Below are 19,403 nucleotides of genomic sequence, written 5' to 3'. Positions count from 1 at the left end.
CTCTGCTCTCAGGAAAGAACTTTCACATCCAGCTGAAGGAAAAGGGAAAGGGCCTCTAAAACCAAGGCCTCAACTGAACAGAAAAGAAACCTCTATCACAGCAGGTTCAACTCACAATGGGAGGCCAGCAGGAGATAGATCTTGAGACTGGTGGACTTGGAAAAGCTCTCCAGTGCCGTCACTCCCTTGAATTCCAGGCTGGTCTTTTTCCTGGAGGTGTGTTTTGCTCCACCCTGATCTCCCCCAGCACCCACAGATCCACCCCAAAGCAGCAACCACACCCACAACTCACCCACTGTGTTTTATACCAAGTCAGGCTAAAAGGGTTCGTCATGGGCAGGGAGGGCGTGAGCATGGCCAGGTTTGAAGGATGGTAGGCTCCCTGGGGAAAGCCACTGCAGGGAGGACTCCAGAGCATATTATGTCATGTTTGGAAGCTCCATGAGCAGGCCCAAAGGAGGGGCAACCCACCATGCTGCACCAGGAGGACCCGGCGCCAGGCCCCTTCTTTGTGCCTAAGAGAGTCCCAAAATTCCACCCCAGCCCATAACTACCCCCATCTCACCCGGCACCATCTCCTGTCACTCTAAACTCCTCCCTGCCTGCAAGTGGCCCTTTCTCCCACCCAGGGGAACTTCAGTAGTCCCCTGATTGGGTTTACCTGACTAAGAGGCTCTAGATGGCTCCTGATGTGATCAGTCCCAATTTCTACACCCTCCCAGGGATGGGCCTCCTGTCCCTCTCAACTCGGTGTTGCTTTTAAAATACAAACATAGGCACAGAATCAAAGTCTTGTTGTAAAAGAAGCAGTGGGTCAAGGTCCTAAAAGGACATACAAAACTAAGTCCTGGAGCCTGAATTCCTGAACAAACGAAGGAAGGAGGTCATGTGTCACCCCTGCCTGCACATGGGAAGACCCAGCTTCACACCGTGCCCAATGCCTGAAAGGACACGTGTGCTCATACGCACTCACTCCAAAGGCCACAGACTGCACGAGGCTGGACTCTGAGAGCATCAAGGACCCATCAGCTCATGGTCATTGCAAGAGACAGACATCTTTAAGGATGATGCCAGGGTAGAAAGAGCCCAAGTCTAAACACAAGGAGACTGAGTCAACCCCAGGTTCTAATTCAACTTACTGTGTGACTTCAGGCAGGCACTTTTCCTTCTCTGGACTTGTCAAATGAAAAGAATAGCAACATCTACCTCTTCCCCTCCATCATGGGATCATTTAAGAAAATAAAAGCAAAGTGCTCTGTAACATAAAATATCATGTGTGCTATGATTCAAAAACAGGGCAGAATTTGTAGACTTCATAGTCTCCAAATCCAATGAATGCTTCACTCATTCGAGTATTTATTAAGAACCTACTGTGTGTAAGATTTCATACCACAAGGAAAACAAAGAACCTGCCCTTAGGTTTCTCATCTGGGGGTAGCTACTTTCAGATCTTCTCAGCTTCTCCTCCTATGTAGCCCCAACTAGTGGGAAGACTGTACCCAAGCAGCCCAAGGGCACAGCCAGAAACAGTCACCTACAGATTCAATTTTTTCTGCTCAGACATTTTTATCTTTAAAATAAAAACTTTTCCATTCAACTATGTTATAAACCGTGTTTGCTTACCTATGTAACTATTGTTCTAATTATTTCCCTTCAAATCCAAGTAGCATTCAAGAAACTGCTACTTTGTACCCTGGGCTTCCCCCACTCCCTGCCTGCTCCAACCCCCAGCTCACCCTTTTGTGCCCAGAAATGAATGTGCCAAGTTCATCAGACTCAGACATGGAGCACCTTAGGAGACTCTGGAGCAATAGCACAATCAAGTACTTTTGTAAGATAATTCATCCAACCAGGCATGGTGGCCTGTGATACCAGTGACTCAGGAGGCTGAGGCAGGAGGATCACAAGTTCCAGGCCAGCCTCAGCAACTTAGCAAGGCCCTAAGCAACTTTGTGGGATCCTGTCTCAAAATAAAAAATAGAAAGGGCTGGGGATGTGGCTCCATGGTTAAGCATCCCTGAACACAATCCCTGGTACCAAAAAATAGAAAAATAAGATAACTAATTCATCCCCAGGGCAAGGTGGAGAAGACCTAGGAGTGGCAGTCAGAGAGTGAACTAGACACTGACCTGGGCTAGGGAGGGCCTGGCCCAGAAGTGGGCTGGTCCAAACAGAGCACATGGAGGAGAACTTGATGGTGTAGTAACTGATGTTGATGAGATGCCATGAGGCAGGGGCACAATACAGAACTCTACAGGGTCACCCTATTCTAGAAGTGTCCACTGAGAAGGGTGCCCCCACCCCCTCCAACGTCCTTCCAATCACATGCTCATATCTTCAGAAGGGTGAAAGGAGGTCTGGTCTTGTCCCCCAGGGCCATGGCAGACCCCTTGCATCCTTGTGCCCGAGGGTCACAGTTCCCGGGCCAGGCCTGGTTGGATTTTCAGCTGTAGCACTCCAGCCTGCAGGAGAACCCAGGCACATGGAGCCATAGGCCTGCTGGCCATCAGCCATCTCTCACCCAGACAGTCTGCAGATGGCCCCAAGGAGACTGGGCTGCCTCTGACCCCTGCCGCACCCAGCCTGACCCCCTGGCCCTGTGAGTCAGCCTCCTTTCAGCTCAGATCGGTCTTAGGCCAGAGCTGCCAAGAAAAGCTCAGAGACACCCCTAGTGAAAGACAGCCCTGAGCCAACCTCTTATACAACGCAGCCCTGAGAAAGGCCTCCATCCCTTTAGCCCAGCTACCAGCGGGTTCACCCACTCTGCCTAGTAACTGGGCTTCTCCTGACCTCCCTGGGGTGTGACCCACCAGCCCCTCACCCTTTTTTTAATTTTATTTATTTACTTATTTATTTGGTACTAGGGACTGAACCCAGTAGTTCTTTACCAATGACCTACATCCCCAGCCCTTGTTTTATTTTGATGTTTGTGTTTTGTGTTTGGAGACAATCTCTCTAAGTTGCAGAGGGTCTCACTGCCAGCTCCGCACACCTGATTTCTCTCTTCCAGCCACGTTCCTTGGTGCAGGGATCAGTATACCCTGCCCCAGCATTCCAACATGACTGAACAGGGTCCCCTCAGAGTGATGCTGTCACTGTGATCCTCATGGCAGGGTGGCAGAGTCTGGGATCCTTGTTTGGTGAGCCAGATCAAAGAAAATCAGAGGGTTTCCCAGAGAAAAGAAAGGTTAGGGCCAACCTCTGAGGGGCTCTTGAGTGAGAAAGGGGGGTCCACATGTCCTCTGCAGACATCATGGGAAGAACAGAAACCAGCCCTGGGGTATAGATATTAGTTCCATGGATACAAGGGTATGCAGCCATCAGGACTGTTCACAACAAAAAACAGTCAGACTTGTGGGCTGTGGAACCCCAGGTCCGCAGACAGCAGGAGACATCCATCTGTCAGGGGTACTAGAGAATGTGAGAGGACAAAGGACATCTCCCTGGATCCTAAGATTGACAAAATGTATAGAAGTCTTCCATGCATCCATTGCAAAGTCTTGGACAAAAACAACCAATTCAACAAATATTTTTCAGAACCTGCTAATCACTGTTCTTCCCCAGAGCTGCTGCAACCTCCATAACTCAGTTGGTTAGAGGGGGACATAAAAGAGGCCACTCTGGACTCACCCCCAGATGATCAGCTCACTGTTGTGCTTAAACCCAGGAGACCACAGCTCTATACTAATTCACACCAACAATTTGAGAAACCCCTCACAGCCTGGACCCTTTCCACCCATGGCGGAGGAGCATGCTGGAAGGGGTCTGGCCTCTTCCCTTTGGCCATGGGCATGTTTTTTCATTTCCACTAAGAATGAATGGTCTTATAGAGAAAAGAGCCAAAGAAGAATTTTAAATTTAGCACAATGGAGTAGGAGACACATTTTCTAAACATTGGGAAAAGAATCCAAGTGCTTGGCTTCATCTTTGATTGCTGACACCCCTCTCCATTTGATACCAGGGTCCACACTGAGATTTCCTGGCCCAAATCAGGAATTTTCTCAGGCATTGCTTTGGCTACTGTGTGATTCTCTTATTTGCCTGCTTAGCCAGATCTTGACAGGAAGGCTAGGCCCTAGTGTCCCCAAGGTGGAGAGGACAAGGGCAGCCACTCTGTGCTCTCCTGGGGTGGACTGGCCCTGGATCCCTACCACCCAAATTCAGCTTTTGTCGGCAAGTCCTGCACCTCTCAGCTCTGCTCTTTCCTGGGGAGCTCCTGGGTGCATAGTAGGTACAGACCCAACAAAGAGGACTCTTCCCAAAGAGAATGAAGGAGCCAGTCTGTTGGGTGAGGCTGGCTTTCTGGAGAGATGTGGGACTGATCCAAATAGCCTTTCAGTCAGGATTTCTGAGGGAGAAGAGGTGTGGGCAGCCAAGGAGAGCGTGGGAGTGGGCCAAGGAGATCATTATGTGTTCTTGGAAGTAGGTTTAATGGACTGGCTCTAAGCTGAGCTGGGAACGGGCTCTGAAGCCCTCAGACAGGACGTGGCTGGGCCAGGGATTCCACGTCCAGTTCTAACAAGTGGCGACGCCTTATGGAAACTCTTGAGAGACGTTCTGTTTCAGAGGAGCCAGCTTGTACTTCATCTGATAGCTCTGGCCATCTTTCCCCTCAATTTGGGAGCACAAGAAGGGAAATGAAAATCACCAACTGCCTACTATGTGCCAGGAACTAAGTCAGCAGTTTTACCGTCCTGAGAATCCCAGATTGCCCTCTGAAGAGGGAGATGAGGAGGCTCACGCAGCTAAAGCAGCCAGGCTCCTTCCAAACACAGCGACCTTCTCTTTATGAGGCCATTTTTTGCTGCACGTCTCACCCTTGCCCTCAAGCCAAAATTCCCCCCATTTCAATAGGATAAACATTCCCATGGCAAAGGAACACTGTGTTCCCTAGAAGAGATGTAAGCACGTCACTCCTGCTGAGGCATGTGGGCTTATGAAACAGAGGGCCAGGCTGAGGCCTGGCCCCAGCCTCCAGGGCCAGACACCAGGCTCTACGTGCCCCAGCTAGGCCCACAAGGCAGGAGGACTAATGGGAGATCCCCAGGCAGGGAATGGGGTCTGATCTCGACCCTGCAGCAGCTATCAGTTCTCCGGGTCTCTACCTCCTATAGACCTTACGGTAAGGTGAGTTTGCTTTGGAAAAGTCAGAGAGTTTCAGTCACATGAGAAACAACTCCTGCTTTGCAATTTCAGGGCCTTGATTTCTCTGTAAATGGGAATAGTGTCTGCTTAGAGAAAGGACACAAAAGTAGAGAAGAAAGTGCCTTTTTGGACAGTGTTTCAGAGAGCACTTGCTTTGTGCAATCATTCATTTCTTTCCTTAATTCATTCAAAATTTATCCAGGAATTAGGACAGGTCAGGCTTTCTGCCGCTGGCACAAATACAGGACTTAACAAGCCAGCAGTCCCTGTTCTTAAAGGACTCATAATGTATACACATATGTTTCATGAAAAAAAAAAAAGTATTTCCAGTCTTGTGATTAGAGAGTAATTCCTGAATTCATTCATTCTCAACTCCTAACTGTAGACTTGAGCACATCACTTAAACACCACCCCATGTCCTTGATTGTGTGATATATGTTGTTTTCAGAAATTCACATTTCTGAGATCAAGATGCATCTTACAATTGTGATCAGCAGCGTTTTCTTCTTTCTTGTCGATACATATAATGATTTATCTTACCATTGATAACATCTTAGATTCAATGAAATAAGCATTTTAAATATTGTCATCATTATTTGACAATAAAACCTCGATAGTAGGTTTTACAGCCACTGAATTTAACACGAGGTCTTTCCAGAACATTTCCAGTTCATCCAGATGACACACATCCAATGTCCACATTGGATGTAGTGACCATTCCTCACTTTTCCTGAGGAAATTTTTACCAAGGGGCTAGGAGTGTTGTGTCACCTCTTGGCCACCAGAGGGAGCAAGCACATTGGAGAGGGACAGATTCCAGGCTCCTTGCAATCTACTGTCAATGAAACCTTTCCAGCATGATCCCTCCAGACCAGAGTGCAGCACCTCTCCCTGAAACCCCACCTGCAGGACCCAAGTAGAGGAAAGCACCCCAATTCCAGAGCGATGGCAGAATTGAGTGGGTTGGATTTGAATGTTGTTAGAACCATACAAAAAATTAGTTGTTGCTTAATGAGCTCTTCCTGGATGTGAGGACAATGTTGGTCACAAGTAAGGGGCTTTACCTTATGGAAATGCAGAGACAAAGCCCACACTCTTCTTATATTATTGGAAACTCTTGAGACCCCCCAGGGATTTGTAAAGTTCTCCAAGGAATTGTTCCCACTCTAACCATCACCACCTGTAGCCTCACTTACAATTCCTTCCTTCTTCCTTTCTGCCTTCACCCTCCCTTCCTTTCATTAAATATTTATTTATTGAGCATCTACTACAGGCCCCAGGCACCATGGTAGGAGCTAGGGATACAACAGAGAAAAGAGGAGGTCACTGTACTTGTGAATCTTGAGTTCTGGGGGATTTATATAAATTAGTACACAAATCTGCTGTAAGGAAAAACATCGGGTTCCAAAAGAGCATGGGACAGGAGAGGGCTGAGGGAGGCTGGATCTGGGAAGGTTTCCCTAACAAGTTATAATTGAGACAAATTCCTCTAGGAAAGATGGATGGGGAGGCCTTCCAAAATGATGGATCCTGCCCACCGAGATTCTGAGCTGGAAAGAGCTCAACACCTTCCAGGGACTATTAATAGACTATTAATAGGAGACCCGCATGAGCCCAGAGTAATGCAGAGCCTTCCACACCAGGATAAGGGCATATTTTTTTCACATGAAATTATTAAAGGGTTAAAACAAAGAACCAATTTGAGTGGATCTGGGTATTCATGTGACAGCTCTGTCCCATGGAGCATGGCTTGGAAATTAAATCTGAGGGAAGGTGGAGGTATCCAAGTGGGAATTACTGGGGAAGTAGCAGGAAGTTATGGTAACTCCTTGGTGACAGTATGTTCTAGAAACAGAATTGCTGGGTGTGGAGAATAATATAGAAGGGACCATTAAAACTACCTCCTAAGTTTTCTGAAGGAGCAGCTTGGGAGAGGGGGAACTTGCTCTGGGTGGACACCCTGTGACAGAGGACAGGATTTGGCAAAGCAATATTATGAGCCTCTTAACTTCTAGCCATTTCTGGAACCTCCATGTACAAGTACAGAGTAGACAATCACATCTTTTAATCCAGTGCTCAAAACTGGGCTAGAAATGTCAGATTTGAGAGTCATCAGCACATACATGGAATACAAAGCCACAGTGACAGCTGGCATCAACTGGGTAGGAACAGCAGTGAAGAGAAAACGGTCCAGAACAGAACTCTGCAGGATGCTCACATATGCAGGAGGCAGAGCTAGCCAAGGAGAGGGGAAGAAGCAACCGGAGAGCAGATCAGATGTAAAGCCTCACCATTGTGTCCAATAGGGATGACCGAGTCTTGGACTCCACTAAGAGGTCTAGCGAGATGAGAACTGAAGTGTATTTGGATTTGCCAACATGGCGGTCTTAGGGACCTCAGCAAAAGGCCATAGTAATACACTGGGATGAGGTGGGCTGAAGAGAGAGAGAAGGAGGCACTGGGTGTTTGTTCAGAAATGGAAATCACAAATACCAAGAGAAAGCAGCACCCAGGGGATCAAATTGATGTTTAGCCAGGTTCAATGGCTCAATGAAAACGTGGAAGAGTTGGAGACCTGGGTTCATCCTGGTTGGGATCTCACCACATAGGCATGAGGGAGGGAGAGAGAAGGAAGGTGGATGAAAGAAGTAAAACGAAATCTAAATTGGTCAAGGAGGGAAGGGAAGATAGGTGATGGGTGGAGCCAAGGGGTTGGAGATCTCCAGGAGGTCAGGGGGCTGGGTCAGAGGGGACACTTGAGCAGGGGAACTAGAAGGACAGGAGGTAATGACCAAAGGAGAGATTTGACTTTTGAGACTTCAGAGCATGTGTGACATCAGGCCCATGCTGTGACTGTGGAAACCGGTGACTGGAAAGAGAAGGTGGAGTCAGTGGAGTTGAGGAAAACAAGGACCTGAGAAGCCAGAGAGGGGGACAGTGGGTTATCTGCCAGGACACTGCAGTTGCTTAGAATGATTGGCAGGGGGATGAAGATGCCTGGTAGGAGCACCTAGAGCCTTCTGGAAAGTGACCAGAAATTCAGTAGCCGCAGCAAGCAGTTGGGAAGCAGGTGACCAGCTGGTGTTCACCTCTGGGATGAAAGCTTCTGCACAGTCAAGGTCAGTGGCAATCTGGAAACAAGAGTTCCCCCTTCCATTGGAGGAGGAGAGTAAATGGCCCAGGGAAATGGTACCATTATAAGGAATGGTAGCAGCAGTGTTTGGAATCTGAGATCAATGTCCTAAGGGAGACTTTGGGCACCTCAGGACAGGCAGCTGGAGCAATGGGGAGAACCTTAAGTCTTATGGACAGGAGCTGTGATCAGGTTCAAAACCACTTCTCAAAAACACAACAAAGCAAATAAAGATGTGACTGAGCTGGAGGAGACCAAACAAGAATGGCTAAAATAATAGAATGGGAAGGAGAGACATACAGCACTACCATGGTGGCTGGTAGGAAATTGGGTGAAGCAGGAAACTGGGGGCCTTAAACAGAGGAACTTCCACGAGCCCTGGTCCTCAGAGTGAAGGGGAAAGGAGCCAGACACAGAGGAGGAAGGACCTCCAGCCTGGATGCACACAGCTTCCAGTAGGACATGCCAGAGCTTCGTGCTCCTTCTGGGGAGGAACAGGAGGAAGGAGCTAGAAAGGGCCCAGAGGAGAAGGAAGGAAGGGGCCATTGCAGGTTGACTGTAAGCAATGCCATCTCCATAGCAATTTGGAGAATGAGTTTCTTTTGATTCCTCAATTGGTAAAAGATCTACGTGCCTACATCAAGGGACAAATATATGTACAAATAACTACCACAATAAGATAGTACAAGGGGCTACATGAAAGGTGAAGAAAAAATATTTCAGTGATCAGCAGAGAGAGAGAGAGAGAGAGAGAGAGAGAGAGAGAGACTTCTGCTGGGTATTGTGGCACAGAATTGTAATCCTAGCAACTCAGGAAGCTGAAGCAGGAAGATTAGAAGTTTGAGACCAGCCTGGGCAACATAGTGAGAACCCCTAAAAATAAAAATAAAAAGGGTTGAGTTGGAGCACCTAGTACTACAAAAAAGAAAAGTGGAAGTGGGGAGAGAGAGAGAGAGGGACTTCTAGCAAGGTAGTTAGGGAAGTTTTTACAGCAAAAATGGAGTTTCTTCAGGACTAGAATTATAGGGAGATTTTGAAAGGAACAGTTCACATGGCTAGAGAAATGGCCCCAGCCCTCCTGACAGCACAAGCTACTGAAACAGTAGACCCCACATGTGTCACTGTTCACCCTCTGACCCCCCCGACCTCATGCCTCCTGAGCTGTCAGTCCGGCCTCAGGCCAGTCCTCTGGACCCATCCTCAATCACTGTCTTCCCTTTCCCTCTCACCAGCTGTATGACCGATGAGCAGCTGCCCCTCAAGGAGATGTCTGACAACCACAACAGCCCTCTCCTGCCAGAGCCTCTTTCCAGCAGACACAAACTCTACGAGTCAGAGCCGAGCAGCCCTACCTGGCCATCTAGCCCCCAGGATACACACCCAGCCCTGCCCCTGCTGGAAATGCCTGAAGAAAAGGTGAGCCATGTCCAATCCAGGATGCTCTCCAGGTGAGGATTTGCGGGGAGGGGAGTGAAAGGTGCTGCTTTCCGGGCCTCCCAGTGGACTCCATGATCAGTCCTACCTGGCCTTAGACATAAAAGCGTGGCTCTCTGTGGAACATGACCGTAAACTGCAAGCAGACAATGCACGCACTCACACGCCAGGCTTCCAATCTGTCTCCAAAATCTTTCCCCTTAGACTTGCTCCCTGAGTTACTCAGTGACCTTCAGAATAAAAGCCTTTTCCAGAATGTGGGCCCTGGCACTCTCTGGACACAGGAGCAAGAGGTGGACTGGATAACTTGTGACAGTGGAGGGGGACACAACACTGAGACTTTCTAATGAGATAAAATTCACATGCCATAAAATTTATCCTTTAAAAGCATATATTCAAGTGCTTTTAAGGATATTTATAGAGTTGTGCAAACATCACTACAATCTACTTCCGGTATATTTACCTTGTCTCAAAAAGAAAGCCTGTGTCCATTAGCAGCCACCCCCTTTCCACCCTCCCCACCCGCACCTCTAGCAACCACCAATCTATCTTTGGTCCCTATGATTTTGCCTATTCTGAATATTTCACATAAATAGAATCATACAATATGTGGCCTTTTGTGACTGGCTTCTTTCATTTAGCATGTTTTCAGGTTCATCTATGTCACAGTAAAAATTAAGACTTCATTCCCTTTTATGACCAAACCGTATTTCCCTGTGTGGACACACCACAGTTTGTCTATCCACTCATCAGTTGATGGAGATTTAGGTTGTTGCCACTTTTTGATTTTTATAAATAATGTTGTTATGAACATCCATGCACAAGTTTTGGTGTGGGCGTATGTTCTCATTTACCTTGGGTATAAAGCTAAGAGTGAAATTTCTGGATCAGGTAACTCTATGTTTAACATTTTAAGGAACTGCCAATCCCGTCAAAGCAGTTGGACCACCATCCATCCTCACCAAGAGTGTCCCATGTTCCAGTTTCTCCACATCTTCATCAACTTGTACTGTCCATCTTTTTTTTTTCCTGATTGTATACAAAGATTGGGGTGAAGAAGTCCCATATAGCCACTCACCACGAATTTTAGATTGTAATAGGCAATAGATCTGATGCACACATACAGACCACAATTTTTTTTAAAATACTGTGGTAATTGCATTTCAATGTAATTGGTTTTCTTGGTAATCTTATTTTATTTTATACATTTCCAAACATTTTTCTGCAAAGAAGTTCATAGGCTTCACTAAACGGCCAAAATGGATCCCTGGTACAAAATGTTAAGATACCCTCTCATGAAGGATGTGTGGCAGTCCCGGGAAGGGTGGGCTTGCATGGAGTGCTCTGGACAGCTTTAGACAATGAACATGTGCCCCACCCTTTGTGTCATGATCCTTTACCTTTATCAACAAAACACACCCCCAATGTCCCTGCTCTCAGAAGAGTATATTCTGATGTCTTCTTGTGGCCTTTCTTGGAAGGATCTCCGATTATCTGACGAAGACAGCCACATTGTGAAAATTGAAAAACCCAATGAAAGGAACAAAAGGAAAGGGAGCAAGGTGTCCCACAGGGGCTCTGCAGACCGGGGAGGCTTCAGCCTCTTCCAAGCAGTGAGCTACCTCACGGGGGAGATGGAAGAGTACAGGAACTGGCTGAAAGGTAAGCAGACGCCAGCAAAGGAGCCGTGGGCCAGGCCAGAGACAGCCCTTGTCTGGTTTAGAGGAGGAAGCTACTCCCTCACACCCCATCCCAGGGCTCCCTCAGTTGAGGGGTGCTCCAGCCCCGAGTCACTCCAGATACGCATCACATACCATACTGAGCTGCATTCCCAGGGTCAGAATGAAATGCCCTCCACTGACTTTAGTCCTTTGTAAGTCATCCGAGTAAAGGACAATGACATTGGCAACATGTAAACCCTTTCCCAAACAAACCATTTGAATAGCCATTCCTTCACTTGCTCCACAGCTATTTTTTAATGTTGCTTACCAAGAGCCAAAAAAACAGGCATCATCTTTCCCAGGGTTCCAGGGTTTTTTCCTTTTACTTCTTCCTGAATTAAATGCTACACCAAACACCACACCCTCCCCGTCCCCACTTGCCCCCCACCAGCATGGGTTGTCTTAGAAACCAAATCGGGGAAGGAGGCACACTGTGTCTCCCCTCTTCTATACCCGGCTTCCTCTGGGCCCTGAATCAATAATGATTTTCACAGCTGGGCTAAAACAATTTCTTTTCCCACTTTCCTTTCTTCAGACTACTTTCTTTGCTAAACTCAGATACCAGTCCTCAACTGAGTCATGCAGCACTACACAAAAAGAGTTTCCCTCCCTCCCACCCCTTCCCTTGGACCAATAAATTTTCCTTGGAGTGCTCCTGGGGTTTTCTGGCCAACTGAGCCAATGGCTGGAACTCTGTTAAATTAGTCTCAGGACAGTGCCTCAGTCTTTATGGCAAAAGGAACCATCCAGTCTTGGGTGTCACCCGCACCCTTCCCCTTCACTGCCCCACCCTAGGCCAGGCTGAATTAGGAGAAACATCCTGGCTTAAGCATCCTGTATGCCTTGGTTGCCATGCCAACCAGTGGTCCAGTGGGGCAGTGCAGGCTAGACCCTGCTGATGGCTCTGTCTGTCTCTTGCAGATAAGCCCTTGGCCTTCCAGTTTGTAGACTGGATCCTGAGGGGAGCCGCTCAGGTGATGTTCGTCAACAACCCTCTCAGTGGGCTCATCATCTTCATCGGGCTTCTGATCCAGAATCCCTGGTGGACCATTGCTGGGGCTCTGGGGACAGTGGTCTCCACCTTAACTGCCCTCGCCTTAAACCAGGACAGGTGAGTCCCTCTCTAGAGGTCTCTTGGAAAGATGTGTGGGGCATAGCCAGGCGAGTCCCCTGAGGGCCAATTTCACACAGGTCACTGGAGGTTCCTACAGAATGAAGTTCACAGGCAGGGATGGCACCCGGCTCAATTTGACTGTGGAACTTTCTGGAAACTCTCCCTCTGAGAAAGGTGTAGCGGGACATGTAAGCTATTCTTCCCTCGTGGGGCCTATGATCTAGTTTCAGTAGACAAGATTGACAGGCAACAGATGCCTCCGAATACTACAGGACCGTACACACCAGAGATTTCAGAGAAGATAGACATCTCTGCCTGCTGGGAAGACTGGGAGGCCCTGTTGAGGTATACATGTTGGGTATGGAGAGAAGTTGAGAAAAAAGGAAGGGTGGTGTGGGAGGGAGCCTCTGAGGAACAGGATAGACAGGGGCAGCAGGAAGAATAGAGAGGCGTGGGGGAGCCAGCTATTGTGAGCCAGGGCAAGTGGGTGCAGAGCCAGGTAACAACAGCAACCAGCATTTGTAGAACTAGACTGTTTCTTCAGACTTCTGTTACGTTTTTCTCCAACAGTTCCCAAACCTTCCTGATCAGAATCTCCTGGGATGATTACCAAAAAAACAGTTTCAGCCCCTCCTCCCTCCCTCCCTCCCATAGCTATTCTGATTCAATGGATCCAGGAGGAGAATTTTTAACAAAATCCACCCAGAAGCTTCTGGTATCAGAGAACTTTAGGACATGAATACAGGATTATCCCATATCTTAATGTTTTTCAATTTGGAGCTTATGGAATCATTAATTAATTACTGACAGCAATTTTTAAAATTAAGACCAATAGAATAAAATTAATCTGACTAGAGCAATCCATGTGTGATAAAGGTAAATATTATTTTGTGAAATGTTTGCTTGAATTCTGTTGGAATGTGGTGGGGGAAGAATTTGATCATAATATAAAAGGTCTTTCTTTGTACCACAGTGAATCTCACCATTGTGTCCATCCACAAAAATGGGGTCCTAATTAGAATAAGATATATTCCATGCTTGTATGATTATATCAGAAAGGAATCTACTGTCATGTATGACTAAGAAGATCAATTTTTTTCTCTCAAAAAATTAAAAATAGCTGGGGTTGTAGCTCAGTGGAAGAGCACTTGCCTCGCATGTGTGAGGCACTGGGTTTGATCCTCAGCACCACATAAAAATAAAAAAAAAGATGAAAAGAAAAATTAAAAAGCACCACTCTGCCTTGTCACCCAAGGCTCTTAGCACTGCTTACCAGGGCAGATGGTAAGGGCAGCAGGTTTCATATTTTGCAAGGGTAAGGGGACCTGCAAGACAAAGGTGCTCACCTAAAGTGCCACAGGCAGGGGTGGCAGGACGTGGGCTTGGACATATGATATGTTGTGCTTGAAATCATGCTGTCCCTGTCATTGCACCTGCAATGACAAAATGGCCATGGTAAACACAGAGCAGTGGCAGTAGTCTGAGCAGCCAACATCACGCCCTGGCCCACCTGGCCTCCCACATACCACCAAGGCAAATGCTTGGGTCAGCTTGTCCCCATGAGGAGCTGCCCATGCACCTCTAAGGTGGCCAGAGGGCCCACTCTGGCAATCTGGGCAGCCATGTGAGTTCAAGTGGAAGAGAGGCTGCCTTCTTTGGAGGGCAGGGCTGGTGGGTAAGGAGACAGTGGGCTCCCACCAGGATTTTGGGTCTGCTTCAACCAGGGGCCCCTGTTCCTCATGCCCACTTCCCTATCAGCTCATGGGCAGCTGGCACAGAACTGGCCCCCAGACAGGATCAGCTCCTGCCCACTGCTTCCCCAGTGTTTGCTAGAACTTTCTCTGGGCTGAACACTACCCAGTCCTCTGCCTTCTTCACTGTGACCTCAGGCCAGCACCTCCCTCTTTTCCTATCATCCTCATCTGTCATATCTGTGGCTCTTAAACCTGTGTCCGTCACTTCTTGGTTTGACAGTCGCATGCTCTGCTTTTTCTCATGACCATATATACTGGTAAACTCATCAAACCATTCAGAGTTGCATCAGAGACTTCAGTTTTACACCAGGCCCACCGAATCCTCCCAGACAACCCAATTAAGAATTCAGATAAAAATCCAAGCCCTCAGCTTGGCTTCCAGAACCTTCTTTGAGGGCCAGGTCTCAGAGTCACTCTTATCCTCAGTTAAGCACTCTCATGATTTCCGTGATTGACACCTGGTATACCTCTGCCTATCCAATCCTACCATTCCTTCAAATCTCTCCTCCTCCAGGGAGGCATTAGATTTTATTAGATTGTTCTTTGATTTTTTTTCCTGAGTCTTCTCTCCATGGAGTATTCAGGACAGCAAGACCATTTCCAGTATTCCATATTATACCACAGCACCTAAGAAAAACTCAAGCTTCCTTGCTGACAGGCAATCAGCATGTTTTACCCCAGAGGCCCAAAGCTCCAGGTCCCCTTCACAACACACCTGCCTATCTCCTTCCAAGGACTCCATCACTGTCCCCAATGAGCCACTGACACAGCTAGCTGTGTGTCCTAGCCATAACCTCACCCCACTACCCCTCAACACCCCACTGCCTCCCTCCTCCATCCGCACTGGTCCGAGGTACACTTTGTGAATAAGAACTCAGGTCAACACACTGACGTCATTTGTGGCCTGATGGAATTTGGACTTGGTGAGGACCTTTTTGGCATTGGGATAGAACCTAATTTTATATCCCCAATGGTCAGGGTGGGGATGTAAGCAACGGGTTTCCTTTTGATAACTAAACCCAGAAGCCAGCACTTTTGGCTAAAGAGAGAGGGAGTTCTGGAAAGAGATGGTCCACAGGAAACAGCTGTTGAAGCAGGCTTGAGATGTCCCTGTAATTTTGTCTCCCCTGGACTCTCTCACCTTGACTCCTGCTACCCTGGCCACACTCAGCCCCTGGGACTGCAGAATCCCCCCGTACACAAAAGGGGCCAGCCAACTTTCCACAATTTCCCTAAAGCAGCTGGTATTGACACAAAGAGAACTCCATTCTAATAAGAAACACAACTGGAAAAGATGGAGAAAACAGAAACATACTACAGAGAAAGATTCCCCCCAAACAAGGGTTCTGCTCCTGAGGGGGCCCCAGATGTCTCTGCTGGTGCCCTTCCCAGGCCCTGGTATGTCTCCAGCTGCCCAGGAAACTGCCTGGCCTCAGGAGTAGCTAAAGACCCAGCTGATCCTGTGTCCAGTACAAGGGACTTGTGTCCACAGCTCTCTTGGCAGGACCCTGTCAAAGTGACTCTCCTGCCACGCCCCCATGCTGCACGCACTCTCCCATTGTCTAGTTCAAGACCTCCTGGCTACTATGGAGGGGGAAGCTCCTCCTGACTTCAGTCCTAAGTCATGGCCCCCGCTGGGCACAAGCCCTCCTCTCAGAATTCCCTCCCTTCATCTCAGGGAGCCGGGAGCTTCCAGAAGCCTCGGCCACACAAGAGCAGCCAAAACATGACTAGGATTAGTACGTACACATATTCATTCAACAAATGCTGGTTGGGTGACTACTGTATACCACACACTGCTGAGGTAGGTATACCAGTGAACACAGACAGGCCCTTGCCCTCAGGGAACTTATAGCCAAGTGCCAGAGGACAGATCATAGGCATAAGGCTCATTCTCTGGCAGGGACCTTGTGTAGGATTTGTCCAGACCCTTCCCCCTACCCCCTTTCCTGCTCTCCTCTCCCAGCAGTGCTATTGCAAAGGTCAAGGGCAATGTCACTCAGGATCAGGGAGAGAGGTTTAGTACAGCAAACTTCTCTGAAACAGAGACAATGGACCCAAGCTTGGTTCTACACAGCTCTGCCCCCATCCTCCAACACAGACCTGGGTGGGGGTGCTTGTGGGTACCCCAAGATGATTCAGCACCTCCACTCCCTCAGACACACAGGGAAAGCCCCCAAAGCTCAACCAGAGAGACCATGTCTCCATCTGCCTCCCTTCATTCCTCAGCCCGTGCAACACACACACACACACACACACACACACACACACACACACTTTCTCTGAGTCACACCTCAAACTTCTATAGATTTCCTTCTGTACCTGGCAGTATGAGATGCCCCCAAAAGAGCAAAGGAAAAGTGCTGGAACTACCCAACTGCCCAGTATTCATTGATCAAGCTGACTTTTTAATGTATCATTAGTAAAGTTATCATCTAAATTACCTTAGAATTCTTGGGGGAAAGAGCCCAACAGGCCACACCAAATTTCAACTCAAACTTACTGTTTCACCCCTAGATCAGCCATTGCCGCAGGACTGCATGGCTACAATGGGACGCTGGTGGGACTGCTGGTGGCCGTGTTCTCTGAGAAGTTGGACTACTACTGGTGGCTTCTGTTCCCTGTGACCTTCACAGCCATGGCCTGGTGAGGCGCCTCCTTCTTTCTGCATACAGATCCGTGGGGCCCCAAGATGCCTGTGCCTTTCACTGGACAAGGACAGGCCGTCCACTGTCAGTGGACACTGACACTCAGTGTCTTCATGAACAGGCTGATTTGTGTAGCAAGACACCATGAAAGCTCAGGAGCTCAGGAGCAACACAAGGGGACAGCATAGAAATGTGTTGATAAGCTTCCTTGAGTGACAGGCTTCATAAGAAAGGCTAACTTTGAGTAGCTCCTAAATGCCAGGCACAGTGCTAAGCAAGATGGGGGTGTGTGTGTCCCAGTTGACAGAAGGGAAGACCAAGGCACGCAGAGGTCAAGTAGCCTGCCCCAGGTCATGCTCTATGAATGTCTGTGATGCTTGCTTTCTGAGTCCAGAGTGGGCACTATCAGACCCCAGGCTGTGTGGCAATCATCTATTATGTAGCCTACCCTAGACCCAAAAGCTGAAAATTCACTTGTGATAAAACAGAAGGCTTTCTTGGGACAAAATGCCCCCTGTAAACCGGAATATTTGAACTAGAAGTATCACTTGTGTCTTCCTCAAGGTGAAAGGGGGTTTGAAAAAAAAAATTCATTGAGTGCAGGGTATGTGCCTGTCACTCACACACATGACTCTTAGCTCATCTGAATTTACAGCAGGTCGGCAGAGGGCCCAGAGGGTCTCAGTAGTGTGCCTGCTGTCACGTTGAACCCTTGACCTCCACCCCTGACTTCCTGTGTGCATTCTACCCTGGCCTCAACTCCGCTCACACATGGTGATTTATTCCTGTTCTCAGTGATAAATCAGACATGGTGACTTATTTTTAACATCTCTAAGAAATAAATTCTTTCTCTGGTTTTAAAGTCTGGAGTTCCTAAAACCAGTTAGTTTCATTTAGCTTAAGTACTGTTTCATTACTTTTTAGTAGTGCTTGCAAATAAATTACTACATTAACCATTCTGGGCAATTTATTTTTCTTCTTCGGATTTCTTTCTGAATCTGTTGGGACAAAATGATAAGGCAGTCCTTTCTGTGGGGATTTCTTTAATGCTCACCCCCTGTGAGGAGCAGAACTTGTCCTCATTTGCATTAAGTGTGCTTTATAACTATATAGATTAAGCCCCTCAGCCAGGTGGCACTAGGTGGCAGTTAGACTTCGGTGTCCCCCACTTCCCAATTTAAAAGAAAAACTACATTGATACTCTACCCTGGGCAGAGCATTGTGCTTCATTAACTCTACTTCATAATCCATTCATATGGTCTTTCAAATTTATCTAAGTAGGGTGGGTATTGGTAATGCCACATCCCGGATTGATTCAGTAAACAAATATTTGTGTTGATTTGACTATTGGTTGAGTGCAGGGATATTCTAGAAGCCGAGGATTGTAAGGAAAGGTAAAGAGCTCTGTTCACAAAGAGAGAAATGAACTCATAAGCTAATTAATAAAAGGAGGTCATTTCAAAAAACACAGTATGTAGTTTGGAAACCAAAATAGAGTCAATGGAACCAAGAGTGATTCCGGCCATGGGTGGTCAAGGAAGGCCACTTTGTAGACGGGACATTCAAAGATCTAGAGAAAGGGTTGTCACAGGTAGAAAACCCAAATTGGGGAAGTGTGATGTGTTCAAGAAGTAGAGACGAGACCAGTGGGCCAAGGCCCCGAGAGTGCTGGAGGAGGTGCAGGAGGGGAGAGCAGAGAGGAGATGAGGGCTGGCCCCCTGCTCCCTGGAGAGCCAAGAAGTCTTATGATTTTTATTACAACTGTAGTAAAACACAGGACACAGGATTGACAGATATAATTTATATTTAAACAAATGCCTCTGCTTGCAAAGCAGAGCAAGAATGGATGAGGGAGCACAGTCTGCTATAATGAGCCACAGAGAGATGAGAACAGTTGGGACTTGGGTGATGAAGGAGAAAACACTTCCATCAAAGGAAAGAGGCAGAATATGTGGGTGTGAGGTTTGGTTTTGGTTTGGTTTGGTTTTTTTGGTCGGAAAAATGAAGGATTTCTCATTTTGTCATTTGTATTTTTTTTTAAGGAGTAAAGCCCGGTGGTTGGCTGAAAGTAAAAGGGAAGCAGATAGTAAAGATTTGAGGGAAAGCCAAAAATGTGAAATAGTCCTTAGTGTGTTGAAGAGTTTGTGAGCAGGGGAGGTGCAGTAGGGTAAGGTAGACCCCCTTGAGATTCATGGTCATGAATTGAGGGTAGACTGTGCAGGCAGATCATGTGATTGCATGTTAGGTATCTAGGGTGGCTGGTCCCTTCCAGAAGAAATGGAAGTGAAGAGAGGTTCATTACCTAACGTTGCTCATTTGACCTGTAAGCATAGTAATGAGGATTTGTATCCAGCTCCATCTGCCTCCAAAATCCATGCTCTTTCCAAGGAAGAGGCCAAGAAGACAGAAGGTACAAACAACTGAAGGCTCACTTCACCTGGCAGTTCTCAGAGT

General features: G+C 47.6%; 1 protein-coding gene across 3 annotated transcripts in view; it reads left to right on the top strand.

The window, feature by feature from the left end:
• The window catches only part of Slc14a2 (solute carrier family 14 member 2), a 435,358-nt gene that overhangs the window by 378,956 nt on the left and 36,999 nt on the right, over positions 1 to 19,403 (top strand). For all 3 annotated transcript variants that reach the window (XM_048806295.1, XM_015482241.2, XM_048806296.1), the window contains 4 exons: positions 9,511 to 9,694; positions 11,194 to 11,374; positions 12,355 to 12,544; positions 16,819 to 16,947. In XM_048806295.1, the coding sequence (XP_048662252.1) occupies positions 9,515 to 9,694; positions 11,194 to 11,374; positions 12,355 to 12,544; positions 16,819 to 16,947 (680 nt within the window). In that variant the 5' untranslated portion in view covers positions 9,511 to 9,514. The remainder of the gene's footprint in view (positions 1 to 9,510; positions 9,695 to 11,193; positions 11,375 to 12,354; positions 12,545 to 16,818; positions 16,948 to 19,403) is intronic.

The sequence above is a fragment of the Marmota marmota genome, unplaced genomic scaffold (genome assembly GCF_001458135.2).
Source record: "Marmota marmota marmota unplaced genomic scaffold, marMar, whole genome shotgun sequence".
Classification (NCBI taxonomy): Eukaryota; Metazoa; Chordata; class Mammalia; order Rodentia; family Sciuridae; genus Marmota; species Marmota marmota.
Note: the sequence above shows the minus strand (reverse complement) of the source record. Positions and strands in the feature narration are given on the sequence as shown.